General features: G+C 35.8%; 1 protein-coding gene across 6 annotated transcripts in view; it reads right to left on the bottom strand.

Moving 5' to 3' along the window:
• Window positions 1-26,543, bottom strand: part of SPOCK3 (SPARC (osteonectin), cwcv and kazal like domains proteoglycan 3) — a 188,418-nt gene that overhangs the window by 83,412 nt on the left and 78,463 nt on the right. For 2 of the 6 annotated variants that reach the window (XM_048304288.1, XM_048304285.1), the window contains 3 exons: window positions 24,568-24,576; window positions 24,431-24,476; window positions 12,445-12,559 (listed from right to left, as the gene is read on the bottom strand). The exons of 1 other annotated variant lie outside the window; for it this stretch is intronic. In XM_048304288.1, coding sequence (XP_048160245.1) covers window positions 12,445-12,527 — 83 coding nt within the window. In that variant the 5' untranslated portion in view covers window positions 12,528-12,559; window positions 24,431-24,476; window positions 24,568-24,576. Of the gene's footprint in view, window positions 1-12,444; window positions 12,560-20,506; window positions 20,582-24,430; window positions 24,477-24,567; window positions 24,577-26,543 lie in introns of those variants that run through there. 3 more of the 6 variants (XM_048304284.1, XM_048304286.1, XM_048304283.1) reach the window with 3 other exon arrangements.

Here is a 26,543-nt window from a genome sequence, read left to right as displayed (position 1 = left end):
AAAACTTACAACTCTGTTGTGAAGAACAGGATTGCCACATGCCAGAAAGTTAGCTGTCTTACCTGCATGCTAGCTTAGAGGATTCCTCTAGCTCTTCACACACACATTTCTCAACCTTCCTTTTAACCACAATGTGGACCAAGAGCTCTGTGGCAGGAGTGTCTTTCAGAATTAAACAGGTTCTTAAAATTTCTTTGGAATCTGCTGCCTCATGTATTCTTCCCTTTCCTCCATTATGAGAGTAAATTAAACTAACTGAGCCATGATTACAGAAATAAAATCCTGTCACAGTCATTCTTAGTAAGTTAGCTTTAAGTTAAGCACCCATTTTCCAGTGTCTTCCTCCAAATATCTCTTTAGGTCTTTGATCATATTTTCAATGCTCAGAAGTGTTTCTGTTTCTGGTATGTGTCATTTATTAAGGTGGTCATAGATAACACAGCTATTAAATACATTGTGGGACCTCCCTCAAAACGATTTCTTAGCATTTACGGACTATTCTCTTTACCATTCTTTATGAATTTCCATGTTTTGTTTGCTTTTATATCTACTGCACCTGCATAAGTTTTCCAAGTTTTTCATAATGACCCTTTGTGTTTGCTTCTCAGTTGAAGACATAAGCAATTACTGATCCTATCAGAAATTATCTTGTTTTACCATTTGAAGATAGGAGAGGTGAATTAGGGCATGACAGAAGTACTGCAGTGTAGGTAAAAAACCTCCTGCATTTGTGCTTTGAAGTAAATAGTTGTATGATGTCATAAAACTTCTGGATGTCAGTACACTTCTAGAATTTGAAAGAAATTCAGTTTTCTAGACCTCTCAAATCGGTTAAAAAAAAAAAAAAAAGCTGAAGCTACCCTAGAAGTGTTGGTTCTCTGTGAAAGAACTGTATGGGTAGAAAAGTCAAAAGTACAAAGGTCTCCAGTGTTAACTATAATAATGAATAAGGGAACAGCAAGCCCTCACCTCCTACTTCCTGACATATAAGTTTGTTTTATGATATCTAAGATGATCCAGAGGATCTTGGCTCCATACCAGAGGATCTTACCTCCATACCTTTTAGAGACTTTAGTAGCATGCCCAAAGGTGCAAAATCAAACACTGACAACCTCAGGATATTACTTTCCTGTAGTCTTACATTTATCACTCTACTCCCCAGCTTAAATCTCCTCTCAGGCAATCTTTTCTCTTACTTGCTTCTATCTTGCACCAATGAGTTTGGGGTTGAAGAAGAGATGATGTCTGGGGTTATCTTTAAAAAGAAGGCCCAACAGAAAAAGCTTGGAACATACCTTGTGTTCAATTTAGGGATCAAAACTTCAAATCAGCTTTCATAAGTATGCAAATCTTTGTACTACAAACATTCATTGGCAATTAATGTGCAAATGGTAAAGGCAAAGGCAAGGGGAATGAATTCTTCAAGATATGCAAATATTTTCAGAAACATTTAGGTGCCCAGATCTTCAGCTGATCAAGAAATGAAGTAATCTCTAAATTACAATAATTATCTCAAATGTTGACACACATGAAACTCTTTGACAAGAAAAAGCCCACGTAGGTATATTCCTCTATGAAACATCTTTCCCAGAGGCATTATTTCTAAGATTCAAAAGGTCGTATTTTACAACAGTTGTTATTTTAGACTCTGAACTAAAATAATATACACCTAAGGGAGAAAGAATAATAATTAGAAAGTAGAACAGAAAAATGATGTCCACACACAGAGTTATGCTTGAAAACACAAAGAATTAAATAATTTTAAATCAGAGTGAAAAAATTAAGGATTGATGACTACATATCCTTCACGATGATAATTTTGGATGGCTTGATCCATAGGTGCTATGAACCAGTTCAGTGGTCTGTTAATCTTTTTACTCCTTTAGTTAGTGGAGAAATGTTGTCCTGAACACAGGAGAGAATTGACACTTCTTTTTCTATGTAATTTGTTAGTTTGTTTGGGGGTGGTTTTGTTTGTCTGCTTTTTATTGCTTTATGGAACAGTCTAGGAATTACAAGTCTGTGTTTATTAGAAAAGTGTTATACTTTAAGCATTGTTGCTATTGCATCTGGAACTTCAGGCAACACTCAATCTATAAAATTATGATGCATCCTGAATTCTGTGCACTTTTGCAATCTTATAAAAAACCACATCTACTATTATAAAATGCTTATATAAATTTTACCCCCAAAGTGTACCTGCCTGTGAATGTTCAAATGTATCATTGAAGGTCTATATTTTAAAGAAGTATCCCTCAAAGGAATTGAACCAGAACACGCTGGAGTCACAGCTGCTCTGAGTTCAGGTTTCCTCAGGTGTAACCTCTTCTTTTCCTCACTCAGAAGTTTTGTTTAGACAGAATTTGAGTATTTCTTTGAGATTTCCAGACACAGAATCTATAGTGCCACACACCATGTGTGGATAGTCTGTGCATGTACAATAAACCCAAAACAACCCTGAAACCACCAGACAGACAGTGCTTGAATTAAGGCAAGCTTTAAAACCAGCCCTAACTGTATTGTGATTATAAGAATTTATTATTATTACTACTACTACTACTAACAGAGAAGATGCGTAGGGGTTTTAGGAAAAGTATTTGTGTGGTGCAAGCATTCCAGTATGTAGATTTTGACATAAAATAAAAATAAAAAATGAGAAGGTAATTTTTTTTAGGCCATAAGGATCTAATATAGAATATATAGTAGTCTGTGGGAAAAGCGACACACCTAAGTAAAATATTTCTGTTCTCTTGTAGCAGACTACAGCATTTTTTTAAAGCAAACCTACTTTAGACAATCTGGACACATGAAAAGGGTTTTGGCATTTGATTTTACACAAAAGATAAAAATACTACCAGACATAAAACCCCCTTATATAATTGACCATGTAACAAAGACTAACATTTAGAGACTCCTGACATGCCTTTAGCATCCTGAGTACACTATTTGATTTCCAAAAGCAGTAATACATTTTACTGCAAAGTCGCAATATACGCACATACTTCACTCAATGATGACAAAGACCTCCAGCTACTACAATTATTATTATTATAGTATTATATACTATAATTATTACAATACAATGTTTTTCTCAATATTGGAAACCTTAAATGTATTGTTTTACATAAATGGAAATTAGTACAATGCTTTCTATTCCCTGAACACTACTCAGCTTCACACACTATCCTTTTCCCACCTCTGGTACATAGCAGAACAACAGATGTATTCAGAGCCTATAAACACAACCTATGAACCAAACCTTTCACATAAAATGAAATGCATAAGAACTGATGCTAGGTAGTAATAAAACCACCTCATTATAACCAAAATCAAGTTTTAAAACCTGTAGAAGAACCCTTCATATATAAGCATCCTGAAATTCTACTGCGTTCCATTACCCAATGTTACAGTATTTCAGTAATACTGAAAGAAAAAAAAAAAACAAACCCCTGAACACACAACCCACAAAGAAACTCCAAATTAAGAATTAAGTGATTACAAATGTTTGCACCAGCTACTTTAGAATTGATAATATATCCTAATAAAGGACACTGAAAACACTTTCTGACAGCTAATTTTTAAAGCACCGTAAAAACCTATCACAAGCTCAATAGGTATTTTTAGGAAGGGGCATTGAACTGTTCCTGAATTCACTTTGCTTAATTTTTCTAATAAAGGAATATTCAAATATTTTATTCTTTTTATTTTGTATTATTTCAGTATTTACAGTCCTACACAGTCTTATTGCTGTGGACTGCAATCACGACTTCACAGTTACGGGCAGAGAAATAATTTATAAGCACTGTCTTCACCATTCTTCCTAATTTTTTTTACAAAAAAGCAATCTTTTAAAGTAGATTCTCAGGAATACTGGAAGGGAAAAGACCATTTTAAAACAACACAACAAATACTCACACACCATGTTTTACAAACAGGACGGTACAGGAACATCCCCCAGGACTAGTCAAAATTGCACAATCTACCAGCAAAGCTTTCCTAGATAGTCACATTCTTTCCTGTGATCTAGTTTATGAACACAAGTGTCCTAACTCACTGCTTCTTAGGAGGTGGTACAACTGAGTGTGCCTTCAGCCACCATAAGCAAGATAGAGAGAAATACAGCAAGCTGAAATCCATTTCTCTGAAAAGAATTCCAATCCTAATTTATAATCTCATTGCAGAATTTCTAAGTAGAACTCTCATGATCACAAAAAAATTCATCATGCACACTGATATCCAGTGCACCCTCTCACTCCTACAGGCAACTGAGAATCTGAACAAGCTTCTTACTGGAGCAGGTAGAATATTAATAGGCCCAGGACTTACTAAATTAACTGAAGTCCATATGATTTAGTCTAGCATAGGACTCCACATTTTCCTTAAAAAAAGGCATACCATGGATTTTTGAATGGGGACATTATAGGGGAAAACACCTGCTCTGCTAACAGATAGAATACAAAGGCTCTGTTTAGGTCTCCTTTATTTAAAGTCTGCTTGACATACTAAAAAAAAACCAAAACCAAACCCAAACAGTAAAAAATTAATAATTTTGATTTCTACAGACACAGTTTGGGGAGGGCAGGGGTCAGATAAGTTTTTTCCATAAGGACAGCAACTTTTGAGTTTTGAAGCTGGGCAGCAAGAAGTATAAATATTGTATAGCTTATTTACAACCTTAATAAATAGTAAGGCTGATACGGACAACACTGATACTGCAATATACAATGTAGTCAACATAGGTGGCTTCCACTAGTGTTAGCAAAGTTCCATACAGAGGGAGAATGAATTCCATGAGAGGATCCTGTTTTCCTCTAGCTGTGTACCCAGAATTCCTACTAAAATGCATGGAGGAAACACAAGCTCACCAAGGAATTAACAGGCTTCACTACAAACGCAGAATGTATGATGCACAGTGTTACTCGCCTTTTTTCCTCCCCAATGCATTGAAACGGAGAGTAAAAAAAGAAGCTTCATTTTCTTACTTTAATAAATTAAATTGCATAGCACATAAAAATCTCCAACATATTCAAATTTTCACCTCTCGTAAGCACATAAAAGTCCAAATTATCTTCTCCACAAGTTCAATTAAGCTACGGCTAAGCAAATTTCCTTTTCAGTACTTTGTAGAGTGCAAGTATGATCACAATGGCATAGTTACACAATAATTGGTCTAATCAAAGCTATATAATGTTTGTATTGTGAATGAAGCAGTGTTGCTCATTAGCCTATTACAAAGAATTACTGTAAATTCAGCCTACGTGCAGCATCACTTCCTGTGCAAACCAACACAGATAATGCAACAAGCTTGAAACACTGCCAAGCTTGCAGACTGGCAGCACAAATTATGCAAAGAACCAGAAAGCCTTCAGTAGATTCAATAGAGCTTAGAGGATAAGAATGATTAAGTGTTTCTGTGTACAACTACAAATCACAGTAATGAATCAGACTAAAATTTCCAATAAGGGACTTAACTGCACCAGCTGGCCTTCTTCAGCAGCATTATAATGTGAAATGATGACATCCTAAATAGCAGTGTTTGCAACTTTCACAAAATCTACCCAAAGCAAGTCCTTTGTTTTGCTTCAGTTTTTTGAAAGCTTGTTTGTTTTGTTGGGGTTTTTTTTTAAATAATAAAACATTGCAGCACCTAAAATTAAAGGAAAGCTACAAAGCCATACTGTTCCTTCTTCTCTGCTTCTTTTCCTTTTTTTCTAACCAAATGAGAAAATCTTCCATATCAGCTCTAATAGATTTGCTTTCAAAACTGCTCAGACTACTGAATACAACTACAGATTTGCAATTACATCCTTTTTCTTTTTTTAATCAGAAATTTAGTGGTAACAAGTCTAAGTTAAAACCCCTGTTCTCCTTCATTGCAAAGGATGGGAAATAGCAAAATACCTCAGGTTCAAAAGTATGATGGAAAATCTGGGATACATGTATCCATACAATATGAACAAGAAGAATACATATGCATGTGTACATATTCATTCATATGTATGCATTATATATGTGTGTGCATTTTTCTCACATACAGGAAAAATAAGCCTCTCACATATTTGGACTTCTTCACTTTTTATGCTTGGGGGCATAATCTCAGCCATGCAGTACCCGCATGAATAGAAACAGAGTGGAATTAGTGTTACTCCGAGCTTCTGTCGCATGACCCAGGCTAATCCACATCATGCTCCAGGGCCCAACACTCATCACTTCCAAGCTGAGATGGAACATTTTCCTCAAGTTAAAATACTAAGGTGACCATACTCAGGGAAGAACTTCCGATAATCTACCTCATATAAAATGTTAGACTGGTTTTCCACATTCTTCAGAAAACTGGAAGAAGGAAGAGTCCAAGGCACGATAATGGTCTGGATAACTAATGACTTGAACCAAATGAGCACTTCAAAATGTCACTTAAACCAAAACCCTGAAAGAAGCTGTAACAAGATTAAATGCTACCAGAAAATCTATGAAACTATCCAACTCCTCCACCTTAATAAACCGGATTAGGTGATGCAATATCTTTACCACTATCAGCTTCCATGAGTCTGTAATAAAGTGACACTCTTTAACATGCTTTAACAGTGAAAGTGTCGTAACTTGAAGACTGCACCCACAGGCAGAAATACTACAGCATTTTTATTAATCCCTAAATTCAGATCCTACTCCACACAGGCTTGGGGCATGGAACCATTGTCACTAAACCTAACTTCATTTAACAAAACCCTTAAGAGTGACTAATTCTTAGAGAGTGAACTCTGTACCATTAGGCCTTCTACACTACTCACCTCTACCCAGCTGTGCACCTTACAGATGTCCAGAGTCTGCACATTTCTCCGCAACCTGCCTTGTGGAGCGTTAATAGAAAAAGAGCCACTATCCTTTTTTATTTCTTACTTTTAACTTGGTGAAATGCTTTCTTATTATTACTCTCCATTCATAACTACTGAATTCTCATCATTTTCCAGGTAATAAACATCTGTAACTGAAATGTTTTTACCATGAAAAAGTTGCCTCTCCCACCTTAACCTTTAATAAAATGGGGTAAGGCTTTTTTCAGACTTGCTAGTATTACCAGAATCTGTGGCCTAGTTAATATTTATTGGAAACCCGTTACTACTGTTTCTTACTCTGAAACCTAAGAATAAATGATTGGAGAAGGTAAAAAATCCAACAAAGAAATAGTTTGATATCATTACACAAGTAAGTGCTGTCAGGTCTTTAAACATTGTTATTCCATCTTAACGTGCAATGGCAGAGACAAATGCAATCTATTTCTGCCATAGCAGGGAACCATTGTGTTCATCTGCACAATTCACCTAAACGAACTGGCAAGAGCATAGCAGGACCTTCACAGTGGGGGCAGGAGGCATTATGTCTGGTGAGGAATTCATAAATGAGAGAGATCTACATCTGCCCAGAAAAACTGCACACACCTCCCATGCACTGAATAATTCAATGCCTCCAAGCATTGATTGATTAAATGCATCCAATCAATTTCACACAATACTTTTCTTCTACTTATGGAAGAAGAAAAAGAGACTGGTTTTTATCAGATTCCACTAGGCTCAATGAGTAAGTACAAGATTAGTCACTAGGTTCTAGTGTTCAAAGAAACCGGGATTTACTTGAAACATGATTTTTGGCCCAAAACTGTTTTGCAATTTCCTAATTTTCAGAACTTTTAGACAAATCATATGGAGAGAGTCTTCACCGGTTTCCAGCTGTAAGCAGTAGAATCTTGCAATGGTCTATACAATAACTAGGTCTCAACTGAATTAATCTCCTTTGTAAACTGTCTCCTGCAGCTGGTTTGAGATAAAAGCAAAGAGAAATATTTGAAGAAGACAGAGCCTGCACCTCGTCTTCTTTCTTTCACCTTTACCTGTTAGGCTTAAATAGTTTTGACAAACACGGAACACAAAAAGGATTCCAGTAACAGTAATTCACCTGAAACCACAAGCACTGTCCCATGTTTACAGTTATGCTTACATTAAAATTCTCTGCTGGGTAGCAACCCTTGCCCATTTTTTCAAGTTTTCCTGCTCTTCATCTGCAGCTGATCTACCAGCTTAGAACTTCACCTATATATAGCTCAGCTTAGTACCGCAGCCTGTTATTCACAGAATACCAACCTTAGTGAAAATTACAGTATGTGTCAATATCATAATTGTCTGTTTCAAATCTAAGAGAAAGTTAACACATTTTTCAGCAGGACCTGTAAATCTAGGATAGCTCAGCGCTGGACTAACTTTTACACTTTTCTGAGCCTGGTTAGTTACAAGCTTGCACAGCCTTAATGAGCTCCTATATGTTGTGGTGTCTGCACGTATCCTTTCTTTCCTTGCTCAAAGTGCCAACAAGAAGTACATGAAGATTTAAGTATTTATCCCTACCAACTGCTGCCCTGCATATACAAAAAGCACACATTCCATCACGGGCATTATGAAATGTCCATTACCACCTACAGCCCTCTCCTCTGACTCATCCCTTTTTATTTCCTGTCCAACTGTCTTTTGGGGAACACTCACTTAACTTCTTTCCTCCTCCCCAAGCTTACAGGGGTGAACTCGTAGTTGCCAGAGATTCTTAGTACCACACACGCAAATAACTAAATCTCCTGAGAGTAAAGAGATTGGAAACTAAAACGAGTAGATGATTTCTCTTGGTGTGATGAATATCGTGCCTGTCACTGTAACACTCACATCAACACATCCCAGTATTAGCAATATTGTATTTCATATTCTGCAAGTTGTGTCTGTAACTGAATAAGGTGTACTCCAAAGCATTTCACTATTTCATGTAAAGACCCTTTACAGGCTTTCTTCCCCATAAGGCCCTTTCACTTAACCAATAAACTGGAAAGCACAATGGGATGGCAAAACACCATTCAGCCCAAAGGAAAAGTTAATGACAATTCCCAGATTACAAAGAATCAATGAAAAGTCTATTTTACACCACAGTTTGAATTACCTGTTTATGATGCATTCTAGTGCAGGCAGATACTCCCTTTACCCCAGCAATCCACAAGAGAATAACATGAACAACATTTATATATATACATCTATCTATCTATCTATCTATATATCTCCTGCATGCTTTCCCCTCAGCCGCTCAAGTACATTATCTTTCTTTCACAGCTAAGTGTGTAGCACACAGAACACAGCTCCCAACACAGTTAGAGCCAGCAGAGATGCAAATGCTGTTACCTGCTACCAACAAAAACCTTGCTCCTTTAAGCATTTTCAAAATTCTGGTACTTCCAGCTATTCTCATGACCTATGATCTATAACACTTATTTCACCTTTTTGTCAAATGCTATTCAGTCTTTCCAGGACAGTACATAAAGGAAGCTCTTGTCTCTGGGTGCTGTGGCCCCGCAGGAACGTGCTAGAAGAGGACTTGCTATCTTGGCAGTCTGCCAGAGAAGGAAATGAGCCTTGAGAGGAGACTATGATCTCAGCTGCCATGGAAACTGAGGAAATAGCAAAACCATAGGCTTGCCTGACCCACAACTCCATGAAAAGGACAGTGAGATGCAGTAGCTGGTTTTGAAACCATTCAAAGGCAAGCACATTGCAGCAAGATCACAGTGCTGAGATCCCCAAGCTAACAGAAATTTTAATACTTCCGAAAGCACAGGTAGAATCATCACTAAAGTGTGCTGTCATGTTAATTAATCCTGTTGGGATCTTGTCATATCATGTCACTACCAGCCTTGCAGGTGGCTGGGATATCCATCTATGCTTCACTGTGTGGTACTGAAGGGCCCTCAGTAACCCAAACAATCTCCAAACAGTTTGGATATTCTACTGTACGGAGAACACCTGGAACAGCACAGACTGAATAACAATGTCTATGTCTATGTCTTTTTTTCGGCAAGTTAATTTCTTACAAACCACAAAAGAAATTATTAAATTGATTCCTCCATTTGATGCAATTATCAGCCTTCACTGGTTAGCAACCTCTCTGTTTATGTTATTACCTAAAAATTGTAACATAATTTATAAACAGAAATTTATGAGCTAGGTAAAAGGGCTGCTTGGGAATGCTGCTTCTAATAATAGAGAATTCAACCATAAATCAGAGCATTTCAACTTGATGACACTACTGAAAAAAATGTTCAGCTGTAACTGTATTTCACGCCTCTTTCCCTGAGGTAGCCCAAAGGTACCCTTAAACTTTTTATTTATCTTGGAAGTATGCAAAGTCTCCCCCTGACAGTCTCTTGAGGATCGTCTTTGCCACTGTATCAATTCACATACTTAAAACTACTTTTCCTGTGCAAGAGTCTTGGGAAAATCTGTGGAAAATCTATGGATCTATACAGCAAATATGTCCAAATTAAAATCTGTGGGCAAGTTCTTTATGAAGAGCTCCCAGTAATTCATGAAAAAGATCGCAACTATTTTTTCAGAAAACATCCCCAACTGCCTTGCCTAATTATTCATTATTATTCAATCCTGGAAGAACACCACATGTGCACACACACAAACTAAGCAAAAAGGAAAGATTATGTGGATGAAATTTTGTATATATTTATTCTCAACAGATTACACACAAATGATACATTAGAAATGGATACTGGTAGATAGGTTATATTATCAACCGTTAAATTATGCTTTCCCATCTAATTTTTACCAAGACTCATACAGAGTGGACTAGTCCTTTGGGAACTCTGAGAAACAGATGGCCCTATTGATAATAAGTATGCAAATTGTAGGTACAAGTGAAGGAACAACATGCTGGGCGAAGAAAATCAATGGTAGTAAAGAGACCCAGCAGACACAACTGCTTGTGTTCATGATACTCATACTTTTATCCCACCATGTTACAGAAAGGTCAGAAACTGCATGAAGAAAAACCTTTTTAGAAAGAAAGCAGAAAGCAAATGATTTCTCCTTGTATGTGGTAATCTGGGGGAACAGGGAGGTCTAAGCTTGGGAAAACTCTGTCCTGGCTCAGCACAGGTAGGTAGAAAATTGCTTCATCTACTTTAGAAGACTAGATTTACAGTGCTTTTAACAATCACAAAGTTGCTGCCATTCCAAAGTTTCCAATTATCAATTGCATTATAATCAGCTAAGTTTTGCCTTTTAAAATATTATCTTTGTAAAACAGTACCAAGGACTGTGGGAGGAATAGTACACAGATGAAGGCTGATGTCAAAAAGTTTCTTAATTCAACAAGAGCATGCATACTCATCTAATCTAAAAGAATTTTCAGTCATCACCTACTGCAAGTATTCTTAACTTGGAGATACCATTTTTTCCACTGTTTTCCATGACATGTAATACCTCTTAGAAATTTTAAATTATTATGTTGTCTCTTCACAGTTAACACTCATACATTCCTGACACTTCACGTGCAATTGAAATTAGACTACCTAGCTTTGCCTGATAATTCTTGCACCTTATATAGTACCTTACCAAACTAAAATGTCTAGTTCTACACTGAGATTGTTTAATATAAACAGAGTAACTCTACAAATACTGTGGAGTTTTTTTGTTAATTAAGTGCAGCTGCAGATCAAGAACAGTTTAAACTTTTCCTTTCACTATGTACTATCTTGCTTGTTTGAAAAGCTCCAGATGGATGTATTTAACATAACTAGACACTCAGAAGAACATTCTTTATGTCATTCATAAAATTGTACTTGAAATGATCCTCTTCCAACACACAAGGAAGTCTTATTTTCCTCAGCTCTTTTCATCCCCTACTGAGCAAAGCACTTTAACAGACACTTATTTAAATCAATTTATTGAAATTTAGCCATTCTACTGTGACCTGTTTCCCACAGTGAAGTGCAAAAAAAAGAACAATCTCAAGTCAAAAATGCAATTTGACTCCATTTTCTTGCCACACAACAGTCATGATCCAACCATGTGTATAGTTCAGGTCCTACATACCCATATTTCTGCCTCAGAAAAAGCCACAAAAATACATGAATTTATCATATATTTTCTCCTTACATTTAACCAGTCCAGAACACAAAGAAAATCAGAATGAACAGAAGAAGAGAAAAAGAAAGGGGAAAAACCCCACAAATCTCAAACAACTTACACTGTATCAGGCTTTATCTACACTTTAACAGGCAGTTTTGAGTTCTCCAGCTTCATATAAGAAGTGATGATGTCAAAGTAATGTACAGCAGTAGGATACTATCACAATAATTTTATTCATTTGGTACTGGCACAGTGAGTATTTCCCTAAATGTATTTGCACCAGCAGCTTGTGACATTTAAATATGTATACCTTCTAGTTCAAAAAAAAGAAATAGTACACATTATAATCAAATTATGCATATATAACGACTTCTAAAATCCACTTCTACTCTGCTCATATGTTGTTAAGTAACTAAATGAATTATAATGGATTTATGGTCTACAAGTCAGTCATGAACACTACAGAAATGTCTATAGGATTAACTTTTGAAGTATTTACCTGTGAGTAAGCCTTCGGTGGCTAATGCAAACAGCAGTTTGTTGATCCTGTGCAACACAGACTTTATGGCGACTACATTTCATCTTCAAACATGGATCCTTAGCCGGATCTAAAGCTGAAAATAGTTTTAGAAAGTTGTTAACAGTTATCTAGAATACGAAATTAAGGCAAGAAACACCACACATAAAAGCCACCCAGCATGTGGAGGGGGTCGGCCTGCTGCTTTTGGTCCAGTGCTGGACTGAAAGGAACCAGGAAAAAATACAGCTCTTGTGTAGGTAAGAAAGTACTCCCTGCTACACTCTTAACAATTGCCACCCTCTGGCTGTAATCCCCAAATAATGGCATTTCCACCTTGAAAGCAGTTTCCTTAAGTGTTTACCAAGACACAAACAGGTTCTTCCTACTCAATATTAAGTGGTGACCAGTGACACTGAATTTACTGAGCAATTATTACTCAGATGAGATTTTAGTAAAAGTAAACTAAAACATGCAGGTGAATGATTTGTCTGACTCCATCTTTAAACATAAATTCTACCTCCTCCTAGGCTTCTGTTTCTGCTCTGTGGCTTGTTTCTTGTTTTGGTTTGGTTTTTAGCTGGTCCTTTAGTCATTATCCATACTTATTTCTGAAGTACAATTCCAACTACAAAGAGTGATTTCTGGCTATAATACTGGAAGAGCCAAACAATGCACTTTGTTGCTTACTACGAAATTTGCATTTTTCTGGAGTAGTCATGCATACATGGCTATAATATAACAAAGCATCTGCCAATTTAATCTCTCACAACAATCAGCTTCTCCCTTCTCTGATCTCCATGGTGTCCTTTCAGGTAATCTTAAGCATTCTAAAACTGATTTTTTTACCCCTATTGGTATCCTTTTTTTAATCAAGAAAGCAATGAACAACTGGAATTCAGTTTTCCTGTGTACTTGTTCACATTAGCATATTACTGTCCAGTATTCAGTTGTATTTCAGAAATGCTCTTTTCCCATTTCTTGCATGTGCTTATAAAATATCACAAAATCAAAGAATATTCTGAGTTGGAAGGGACCCACAAGGATCATCAAGTCCAACTCTTGGCCCTGCACAGGACATTCCCAACAATGACACCATGTGCCTGAGAGCATACACTTCTATATATATTTTCTGAAAGAAAATGTATGTTTCTTCTGTTCTTCACAATCAAAAGTAATCTTTTAACTATATCTCTGTTTGACCTGACAGATGATATTAACCAAAGCCTGCTAACCATACATGTACCCAGAAAACAAGAACCAAGGTGATCATTAGCTGCAATTGTGATGTATGATGTTGTAGTGCTAAGTGTGATTAAATATAGTCTGAGCAGTGACTTTGTCAGTCACTTTTTCTTAATATATTCAGCTGTGCAAAACAAATACGTCATATTATCATCAAAGTAGAAAAGTGATGGAATCATTACTATAATAATAATTCCATGCAGACAGAAAAGAAGTACTTTGTTAATTGCAGCAAAGACATATGAAAAGATGCATTCTTCTTCCACACATTTTTAATTCTACAGCAAACTAGCCATTAAACTACCACAAGTAATCCAGAATAAATCCGATCAGAACAACTCTATAGAAATGGGAAGCAAATGCTGCAAAAAAAAAAAAAAAAAAAAAAAGACTGAACTAAGTTAAGAGAGTTGGAGTCTAAATTAAGGAGAGTACACCCTTCTCCAATTTCCTTTAGATTTCAGATTCCATTTCAAATACTTTCTCTGCTTAAAGTCAAGCAGAATGCAATGCCAGTCCCTAGTAAGCATGAAAAAATAATCATTTAAGGTACTGGTCCAAGTACCACTTCCCAGAATGTTCCCTGATGGAGACACTGCAGTAGCAATACTGGAACACGGCCTATTTTCAGATAATTCTTTTTTAAAATGGAATATGTTAATGGAATAAATAAACATAAGTAAGAGAAATCTGGAATCATATAAGGATGCTGAGTTCAGTATCAAGTAGAAAACAGGTTTCAGGAAAAGGATGAATAGGGGAGATCATGTAACCATTCCCACTGAAATGGTTACTTCATTTCTAAACTTCTTGGGACTCCGAAGGTGTATTTTGACACTTCCATCAAATTTAGCTAGCCATAAAATATGCTTTTGGCAAAATGTTACATTTTGGCAAAATGTTACAGGCAGAACACTGCTTTACAAGCAAGAGATAGTAATTTCCCATTTTGTCTTGATGACAACATGAAGATGGGTATCAAACGGAAACCAGGACACACCATCAGTTCTTACAGAACCAAAGTAATCTTTTGGTATTTGCTGACTCAGTGGTTAAAACACCCTGTATGTAACCTTTGATCACCTCAGGCGAGGTATATACTCAGTATAAAGCAAGGATGGCTATGGGACTGTGTATGGGCTACAATCTATGCAAGGTCAGCAGAGCCATGGGTGCCAAAACCACAAGACAATTTTTATATTCAAAAGCGTGTTCAACACTCACGGTCTTGCCATTCCCACTAACTCACATTATCACTCCATCACCTGCTGAACTTTTTCTCTGTCAGCTATGAGCTCCCTTTTTCCTCACCTTACATGTGACACGTGGACTCTTTTCCCAGTGTTTTTTTGTGAAATTTTCTTAGTTACTGAACCAGTTTTACTTATGTAGAAGTCAGAGAAGAATGTATATCCTGGGAAACATTTTTTTTTTAAACAGCAAGGGACAGACGAGATAATAACTGAAACAAAAATGCAGGGTTTTGGACTGTGAAAAAGTTAGCTAACCTGAAGGGTCAATGTCTGCCTGGACTAACAACATGACAGAGGAACAAGAAAGAACACAAAAAGAAATGTTGCTAGAAACTGTGAAAACCATTCTAAGTCTTCCTCTTTTTTTTCTCTGAATATCAGATGCTCTAGTCAACCCTGTACTATAAAGTACATAGCATCCACATCAGACCGCATTAGTGATTTTGCCAGCTTTGAAAGGACTAAAAAAATTAGATATTTACAAAAGTATGGAAATGCCTTTTTAAAAAAGCCTGGTTTATTTGATACTTGGAACTGACAAATGGACAATTTTCATGAGAAATAGAAGCTAAACCACAAGAAAAACATTTTTCAAAAATGGGGTCTGAAGTTCGTTGTGCTGGGGAAGAACTGAACTCCCCTTACAACGCACAGACATAACTGATTACATGTCTGGTCTACAAGGAGTCATCCTAAATATCTTAAACTTAGTTATTATGAAAATGCATACATTTATTCCAGGAAAAGTACCATAGATTTCCTCTAAGCATGTAACTCATATCAAGAAATACATGGCACTAAGTCTTTACTTCCTCACTGCATCTTCTAGCCATCCCTAACAAAACATTCCTGGCATTCCCTCATCTCACTCAGAGTATACAGAGTTGCACAGACAACACCACGTGTCTTTCCATTTCTGCTAAAATAAGTAGCTTTCAAACAGTACAATGTTCACACCAAAAATCATCCCAAGAGTCAAAATCCCCCAGTGGGACCGAGGTATTCCTCACAGCTATTGTCTTCAACATGAAACAGGTATCAATCCAAGTTTTTATCCAATTAACATTTACTAAAATATCATCATATTTATGAAAAGTAGAGGCCTTTTTCCCCCCATAATTGAAGTGAAAACATTAATTGTACAGCACAATTACACTGCTATTGAAAACAAGTGAAGGTTTGCACTGTGGTGAGGAGACTCTAGATGTAAGAGATATATTTATGTAAGTCTTATCAGAAATCATCTCTTCATTATGGTAACAGCTGACTTCCTAGACTGTCACATACAGCCAGCTTCTAAAGACGCAGGTCTGATCTTAGCTTTAACAACTTGATAATGTTCAGCTTTACACAGCTTCTAATATTCAGGAAAGTGCACTTGCTATAGGCTATTTGTCTACATGCCTACTATACATTTGTCCATATACTGGGCTACAATACCATGAAATGTCAAATTTCAACAAGCAGAAAAATATCACTGTCACAAAAAGCATTTCAAAAGTACAAAATACTTTTTAACATCTACTATTTCTCTAAGAACTTACATTGTAAAAGAAAAGTTGCTCTCCTGAAAAATTACAAAACACAATTAGGAGCTTCTGGTGACTTTTACAGATTACTATGGATTTGTTCTTCTCACATACTAAGGAAAAAATTAATATTCAAAAACTTTATTCAATTATTACTAATGGATCTCTTTATTTATAATTCAAATTTGGAAAAGCAATTAAGAAAAGCTTCCCATCATCCCTTCTGTAAGTTAATTTACAGCTAGTGCTCCCAAAAACTGACATTAGTCAGAACATCATTTTTATAGAGAATGTAATAGGAAATAAAGACTGGCAAGCCGTAACATAGGAATACTCTGAACAGGAACACTGTGACAGAAACCATAGTAAATTATCATTATTCCACAATCTTTTGAGTGTATTCTAACATGTTCCTTACTTTCCACTCTCAGTAAAATGAAAGGTGAAAAAAGGTTAAGGACAGCTTTCAGACATGTAGTCTATTTTGTTCCTCCAGAGTTCTGACTCATTTCTCATGGGCAAAAGAAGCAACTAAGTATTTTATTTCCACTTACCAAAACTTCAGCTACGCTTTGTGCATCCCATGAGTCATTTAGTTCCTCTACTTTAAAAGGCAACACTTGACTTCTTTGCCTACAAAGTTTTCATATTTGACAATGGAGGGAGACAAAAACCTTAAATTATCTGAAAGTTTTAACCAAAATATTAATAACCAGGTCAAATGACTGGGTTATAACCCAAGGCAGACAGAGCTGTAGAAGGGAATGACTCATAATGCCTCCTTTGATTAACCACACAATTCCTGAAGGTATCTAAAGACCATCAGTATATTTTCTCCATTTTAAAAGATGACAATTTCTCACCTACTGTAGCAGGATTTCTCACTAAAAAGTGTTGTGGGTCTAGACAATTGCAGAACCCCAGCATCACAGCTTCCAGTAACAGTAGGGAGGAGAGCAAGGCAGAGCACATAAACACTCAGTTGCTCTTGTCAGCTAACACAGAACCCAGATAAATGTTTAATTAAAATTAATAGTGGTAATGGTTATCTTTTGCCTAAACTGTACAGCAATCAGCATTCAAAATTTACATGTGCACATCCAGACCCTCCTCAGTCACAGATGGCTTGAATCCACACTGCTGTGGACTCATAACAAGAAAACCCCATCTTACTATGCAACATATCTACTGAGAATAAACACCTTTTAACTTCAACAAGAAAATGAATCACTGTGCAGCTAACAATCTGAAATTTATAAATAAAAATGAGAGAATAAACAAGAAATAGCCTACCTCAGTAACTTGATGGGGATGTTCTGAAAAAGAAGAATCTCATATTTTTGTTTCTTTTCCCAGGGACTGTATTTGCCATGTAAGATTCACTATATAGCATAAAAAGTAGAATGGGTAACTACAGCTGGATGTTCACAAGAGGAATCTTCCTGAACACTAGTTCCATCTGGACACATGAATTTACAACTTCAGTAAGAAGACTAGAGTGCAGGTTTTTCTGTAGGTGGCCAAAAAAGTAATTAAAAGTTGAGATTCAAATCCCTGAACATCATTGGTTGTCTAGTCTGATTTCTAACTTGTGAGCAAGTGCTTCAATAATTAAGGTGGCTGTGTGTACGGAGGTAGCTTCTACCCAAGAAATTCTACTCTCACAAGTGCTCAGAAGTCTCCATACAGATGACTCAGGGACAATTGTGTAAAGTCTCTTTATCAGGCTTCTGTAAAAAAGCACCACTGTTCCTAATGTTCTGTATTACCTCACTCTGGCACATTAGCACCAAATCTCTAGCTGCCCTGCAATGGTTATAGTTACACCACACAAAAGTTCTCATAAACCAACAAGCATCTAATACCAAGTTATAACCATCTGACACAAAGTACTGCATATTTCCTTTTTGCTCACTGCTGCAATTAAAGTTTTTCTAAAAAGGACATAAAAATGCTGTTATACTGATTCATAACATGGTACCTGGTATTCTAAGTACTGATAATGTAAGTTAAAATAAATGCTAATAAAATCAAATTACATCTGCCAATCTCTGTTCTTCCTCTGGAACAAACCCACTAAAGCTTGATCTCTTTTTCAAGATTTCAAATACTTCACTCATTCTTTCTCCACTCCCTTTAAAACAATCATCTTCATTGAGCCACACTTTTTGTGCAGTGACTAAATTATAAGAAATTCTCCCCTTCACAAATATCTGTGATCCCTGCTTCAAAAACATGCCTGTTATTTTGTGCTTTCTCTTTCGGCTATTCCTTGAAAGTTTACAAGAGAACAAGTTACCCACAGCTCAGAAAGAGATGTAAATGAGAAACTCCACATAATCAGAGTGAAATGCCCCCCCTTATCAGGATCTGTGACAATTCAGAAATTATCCTATTTATTTAAATTGCCAAAGAACATAGTTATTTTGAGCTCAGACTTGTGTAGGCAGCAACAAAATTAAGACAATTACATTGAGTTTCTTCTATATATAGTAAGAAACTCTCAAATATTCTGCAAAGATATCCAAACCTACTAAGGCAAGTAGAAATTCAAGTGCATACTTCACTGGCATCCTTTTTATGTTTTCAGCAGTTTTTATGGTTTCAGCTTTAGTGAAGCACTTTTGTCTTTTATTTTTAAATCAAAATGTTCACTTTCTTGATTTGGCAGAAAAGAAGTAACACCTTAAGACTACTTCAACATTCACAATAGTGATATATCACTAGCAAACTGTTAAGCATTATATTAACCTTTCCGAAATACACTAAATTGTAATTTAGAGATATGCTGGCTGTGTCAGAACTGACTTCTAGGCTCTTCAAACTGGGCAAGGAGGCCAAAGAAACATTTCCAGACATGTAAGAGCAGAAATGCATATTCCTGAAAATTCTCCCACCTATTATCTCACATGCCAAGATGATTATTCTTGGAAAACAGCATGCTATAAGATACAGCACTGGTGAAGCTGCACCCCAAATCCCATATTCAGTTTTGAGCCCCTCTCTACAAGAAAGACATTGAGGCACTGGAGCGTGTCCAGAGAAGGGCAACAGAGCTGGGGAAGGGTCTGGAGCACAAATCTGATGAGGAATATCTATCTGAGGGAGCTGGGGTTGTTTAGCCTGGAGAAAAGGAGCTCAGGGGAGACCTTATAACCCTCTACAACTCCCTGAAAGGAGACTGTACTGAGGTGGGAGTTGGTCTTTTCTCCCAGCTAACAAGTGATAGGACAAAAAGGAAATGGCCTCAAGTTGTACCAGGGAAGTTTTATACTGGACAGTAGAAAAATTTTTTTTCCCTGAATGGGTTGCCAAGCATTGGAAAAGGCTTCCCAGGGAAGCAGTTGAGCTACTGTCCCTGGAGGTTAGTTAAAAGATCTGTAGATGTAGCACTCAGCAACATGGTTTAGTGGTGGGCTTGGAAGTGCTGGGTTAAGGTTGGAATCGATCATTTTAGAGGTCTTATCCAACCTTAAGGATTCTATTTTTGTCTCTTTGAGAACTCTAATTTCTGTATTTCATTATGTATTCTTCAGTTACAGAGGGAATTTAAATCATAATTTCATTTTACTGTAATCAACTTCAGGTTTTAAATTTTGTAAACCAACTAAACCAGAATCCAGTAGACTATTTGTATGAAGTATCTAATACATCAGAAATATAAATATATTTTGAAGAAGTCTGGAATAACAAAAAGGACCAGGAAATGTACTTTTGGTCAAACTGAATGATAACCTCCACATAAAATACATTCTGTAAACAGTACGCCTTAACATTCTTTATATTTGTAATTTTACTGATTAACAGGGTTTTATAAACAAGTTAAACAGGTCAAAAAGACAACTTTTAATATTTCAAGTTTCATTCTGTTATTCAAGTAAAACTATGTACAGCCTTTTTTTTTTTCTTCTTTACTGTCTTTGCTTATTGTTTGGTTCTTTTAAAGGGATTTATTAAACTATTTCCCTCACCATTAAAAAGTAATGTAATTTCTAATTTCATATTCTTAATACCTACCTCTATTAGCTGTTTTACATGCCTTCTTATTTAATTTCTTTGGCAAACATAAGGAAATTAGGCCTTTAAGTGAGCCTGTAAAGAAAAAGCAGTCCTAGTACACATTAAAATATTTTCAAGTATGCAGCCCTCAGGGACTTGACCATTACCTGGGATATCCCAGCACAGTACAGAAAAGCTGGACTTCTAAAGCAAGAGATTTGCAGGACTAAATTTTAGCAGGTTTGTAACTGCAGAGAAACAGTTCCACACACCCTTTGCTCAGCACACTGCCAGCTCTGGAAGCTCTGGTGCTGTACCTCCGGCCAGTCATCGTCACCCTGCACCGCATTTCCACTTTTCTGACATAATTATTTGTGGGACTGAGCAGCCACCTGAATCCAGGATTCAGCCATGTTAAAAACACACAAAAAGCCCACTTTTTACTTTATCTTATAATAATCCACAATATGGTGAGACTCTAGACCTAACATCAGGACATAAAGCAAAGGCGTCAGAGAGCAAGAATAAGGGCTTAGACTGCAACTGAAGGCAAGCAGAACCCCTTATTATGGGCTAAGTGTAGCCTCAAAAATCGTTTCTACAGCCTCTTTTAAAAATAGCTATAAAATTTAGAATCCATTTGATGATCCCACAGAAATAAATACTGAAACAATTTTTAAGCCATAACTAGAGTAGCAGATGTGCATTATCCAGTGAACCTGAGTCAGGAGCCAAGTCTGTGAATTGTATAGGGCCAGGCACTTTTGTGGTGTTACCACAGTAGATGAATTTATAAAAGAGAAATCATAAAAAAATCATTTAAACACAGCATCAGATAATTAAGAAAAAGCACCAATTAAGAGTTCCTCAGACATCTACAAGAGATCTTCCCAGGCAAGGGCTAGCTGAAAGTATCAAAAAGCAGTGGGAATCTCTTTACCATAGGATTTAGTGTACTTCAATAGTGAGCAGGATTCCTAAACATATCTAAATACCTGAAAGGGGAAATTGTTCACCAGATTAAACATAGTTTAGTCTTAATAGTAAATAAGCACAAAATATTTTTAAAAGCTTTTCAGTTCTGCTCTTTTTGAAATTTATAGTGTTCTCCTATAAAGACAGTTTTATTTCTTTATCTGAGACATTTTAAAGTGCTATGTGATACATTTTAACTGCAAAGCACTGCAACTTATCTTGGAAATGATGGATATATATTTCTAGTTTAAAAACATCAGTAGTTCTGCTACAAAAACTAGATCATGAGAGCACATATCAAATGCAGCGAAGTTAAATGTACATGGCTCTTTTCAATCTTCAACTAATGGATCTTCATTTAACTCCCTTATGACTTCCCAGGGCTTGCAAATGAGTGAATCAAATTATTTTATTGAATATGACTGTAAATTATTTCAGTTCACAGTACAGAAATGTATTTGCAAATTATAGAGATGTGTTTGCATATATTTGGATATCCTTAGTTACCCAAATTATTACAGAACTAGGTAGCTGAAATACAAAGAGCTAAAAGGCAAACATTAATATGAGTGAAACAGTTTCAAAGTCTGGTTTTGTTGTACAGCAGTATCTACAGTATTCCTGCTGTAAACAGACATCTAATACAACCTGATACTACAAAAGCCAAAAATAATTCAATGGAATGGTCTACAAGTATAAATACATCTACAAACCAACTATACCTTCAGGGTGTTCAACCTCCACAGAAATGTCATTCTGCATTTTTGCAATTGCATTAATATACTCCACTTTTCCTCCAAGGTATTTCTACTGAGCAAAGGGAAACATCCTTTCCACTTTAAAAAATTATACCAGTGTCCTTGTGTATGCGATTTCATTCAATAGTTACACCCTCCAAGCTCTCCTACCATCTGTAGTCTAAAAATAAAATGTATCAGAAGTATCCTGTATATTTTCTTCTGATGTAAAAGTGGTGTATAGAGAAAATGTGTCACAAAATATTGTGCGTGTATGGGGAGGTTAATCTGAGTAAGAATTGATAAAACATAAATTAAAGCTACTAAGGTAGTCAACTTGGAATAGTCCTAAACACAAAACATCCTACTTGCTTATTTCTAAAACCACTGAAAGAGCAAAACCTGCCTTTTAGCAGTAATTACATATGATAGTAGAACACTCAGATTTATTCCAACAATAATACCTGCCCCACATAATTGTTTATTAACAAGTTACATTGCGATATTTATAGAAATACATAAACATTTAGGGGTGTATACACATATATACACACATATAAAACATAGTCAAAACATCTAAATATGTTTTTCTATCTTATAAGGATACAAGCAAATGAGGTCAGTGGGAACAAGTTCTTTTTTTTGGACAAATGTCAGATGTTACTTTAAGAAATGGTGCTGGTGGATTGCAATGCAAATCATAGTATTTTTCCATCTTTTAAAATAGATTTTGCAGCCCAGGAATAAATACCATTATACATTTTCATAGTAAGGGCTACCCTCCTAGAATGGTTGGACATATATTTCCACATAGCCACTCTTATTAATACAATTAGAATTACACAGATCTGTCTACATGGGAAATTCTGACATACTTAAATACATTAACATAAGAAGGCCTTTCAAAATACACTGAAGTATGGAAAAATGAATTAAAACACTATTCATAGAATCATAAAATAGTTAAGTTTGGAAGAGAACTTAAAAATCATCATTCCAATGCCCCTGTTCACTGCTGGCAGTGAACCTTTCACTAGACCATGTTACTCAGAGCCCCATCCAGTCTTGAACACCTCCAGGGATGGGAAGTTCACAATCTCTCTGGGCAACTTGTTCCAGTGCCTCACCCCATCTTATAGTAAGGAATGTCTTCCTAATATCTAATTTAAACCTAGCTTCCTCCTGCTTAAGGCTATTGCCTCTTGTCATATCACATGTCCTTGTAAAAAGTCCCTTCTCACCAGCTTTCATGCAGGCCCCTTTAGGGACTGGAAGGCTTAAATTTAAGACACTAATGTTTTTTATAATATGCACAACTACCAATTCCTTGAGCCGCAGATTTTTCAAATATTACAACAAAATAATATCCCTTACAAGTCATTATCCATTGAGGAGAAAGTTCTTTAAATTGAATAAACACTACTTTTGCAACATATTTTTATCTTGGTCTCTTGTTTACAAGCCCCTGCACTGTTTGTTCATTGCATTTGTGCCACTGGTATAATCAGAAAAGACAAAGTCCCTGAAGTATTTCTCATAGCAATTAAAAAAAGTCTCAAGATTCTCAGCAGTTCTAAAATGGCAGCGATACACTTTGAAACAACATTCATGAATGGGATTATATTCACAGTAAATATTAAGTTCCAGTGCCTGGGGAGGGAATGTGTAATGGGAATAATTGCTGCATTTGCCCATATTATTCTCAGCCTAAAACTGTTGTGCTGCAGCATTCCCAAAGCTCCAGCTGCATTTTGCCTCAAGACAGATCACTTGAACATGACAGACTCCCAAAATTAGTTTCTAGATCATCTTTTATCCAATGGATATAAAGAGACATTCAAAATCTTAATAATTTTTTCCTGACTGCAAAAGACAAATATTAGATTCCGTGCCTGTTTTTTGTCAGATGTCCTACTGAAAACACATCACTTCTTAACTTAAATATGTAAATAAAACAAAATCTTTCAAACCTCATGTTTATCCAAGGGAAACTTTAAGCTACTTCAGAGGCTTCTAATGCTCCCACCTCTTTCTCTAATCAGTAAATGTTTGAAAAAACCACAGATGTAAAATGATGATTAGGCTGACTTTCTGGTCCTCTTTAAATTAATTATTTGAAGACACAGAAAATTACACAAATTAACAGAATTCCGTAAGTATTCTAGAACAGAAGCACAAATATAATTACTTCAATTTTGTCCCATACAAATAACTAGGAGTGGAATCTTACCTTGATCAAATGGTTTACCCGGACTCCATGTACGAAAATAATCATCCTGGAGAGGGAGAAACAACAGAAATTTAGTAAAATGTAAGGAGTACACGAAAAGCTCACAGTATCATAAAAAAGAGAAGAAGCATACCAACCTCTACTTCCTAGAAAACGCAAGCAGCAAAATAAAATAAAAAAGGAGAGAAAAAGATTACAGTTATCATAATGGGACAAATTACTTACACAGAATAAAACAGTGTAATTCAGAGGCCAATCGCATCACTTCATAAAGTAAAAATGCTATTCAAAAATGTTACATACTAGCATTTAAAATAGAAAATGTCTTACAGTACTCACAAAGGTAATGTTTCTAACACTGTTTTTAAAATGTTACAATAGTTCTCCTGTACTTTAATTTCTAAGGTATTGAAAAACTTAATTACATTTTCAATGCATAATTTTTCAAAAGTAAAACTTCAAAGTCATCATCAATAAAATACAGCTATTTTAAAGAATATGTGAATTTTAGGAAAGTAATTTGCTCTGCAGTTTTAAGTGCATTAGCAAGATCTTTCATTAAGTCAGTCTAATTAGCTCTATTTTCTACAAATCATCTTCATAAACATAAAATATCTTCCTAATTATGTCATCAGCTGTATTAGGCTTCAATTCCACGAAGGAAAAACTTGAATTAAATAAATTGCTTTCAAGATTATGAGAAATTTGGTAATAAATTATGAATTCATAGCCAAGACAACAGATTGATCTGCACATCTCAGATAACAGGTGGCACAAAAAATGCCTGGAATTATTTATTATTATGTCTTAATCTAACTAACTGTTCTCTAGAAAAAAATATTTAAAAGATTGTAGCAAACATTTTAAAGTCTGCATAAATTAAACTTAACAAAATGCAGTGGGTGCACTGTCAAATCCAGCAGTTCATCCCTCTTGCTAAAAGATCACTTTAAAGAAACCTCACTTTATAAAAAATTTAACTATGGAGAAAATGTGAATCGCATATAGTTGTGAAAGCCACACAGTCAGAAGTTAAAAATTATCAAGCCCCATATATGTCTCTGCAGGTACAGAACACTCATTGGGTTTTTATCCCAAAAGAAAAGAGGAAAAAAAAGTGGTTGCAGCCTAAACCATATTTGACTGATTATGTTTTACTAGTAAAAATGTTATGAAAATGTGTGCTTTGAAAGAGAAAGAAAAAAGTGAGCAGAATCTGGAAATGCAAAATAGAACCATATTTCTGTACCAATACTTACCAATTCCTTTACTCTGGTGCTGCATAGATTAACAATCTATTAACAAGTGTATGTTATTTGCCTTTTTAATTACTATATTTTTAAAGTAATAAAATACACACAGGCATATAATTTTTTCTTAATCACGAGAAATAAGCAGAAATTACAATTATGACAGCATTTTTCAAATATTCTTCCTAATAGTCACTATGATGTTATTTCTACAGTCTTGTTCTGAACAGGTTTGAACCAGCTGTAATGCAATGCTGTTCCATGAATCATGCCAGAGTGGCAAAACTTAAAATTATTGAAAAAACATCAAGTGGTAGATCCTCTTTCCATTTCTACTACATCAACAATGTTCATCCACAATGAACCTGTGCAGAAAACAGGGTTGTTATTATTAAAATGATGAAAAATTAAAATATCTAGAACATAAAGCTACTAGAACAAAAGAGAAGTCATCCTGAGTGTGAAAAAAATCCCTCCCAAGGCAAAGCATCCTGCATTTTGCTTAAGGAAGACTATACAAGTGGGGCTTGTATAAATTACATGTTCTCAAGTTGGCCTCAAGCCATTCAGAAGATAAATCAATTCTTGTTCATCTCTATACAGCAGACAACTTCACAGATCCCAAATATATCATCCCTCAGGCATTGTTAAAGTCTTGCTGACTTACTTCTGTCTACAAAGCAACTCCATACCTTTCTTGTTACCCTTCTCTGAATCTCTTCCAAGTCAGTTTTCCTGGTAACTAGAATTGTGCAGAGCATTCAAGATGAAGCAGCATTATGGATCTATACACAACACAACACTATTTTGTTCTGTATTCTTCTCCCCAATATGCCTACCTCTCTATTGTCTTTGTAGGTTGT

The sequence above is a fragment of the Corvus hawaiiensis genome, chromosome 5, assembly GCF_020740725.1.
Source record: "Corvus hawaiiensis isolate bCorHaw1 chromosome 5, bCorHaw1.pri.cur, whole genome shotgun sequence".
NCBI classification, from domain to species: Eukaryota; Metazoa; Chordata; class Aves; order Passeriformes; family Corvidae; genus Corvus; species Corvus hawaiiensis.
This window is presented reverse-complemented; position numbering and strand designations above follow the sequence as displayed.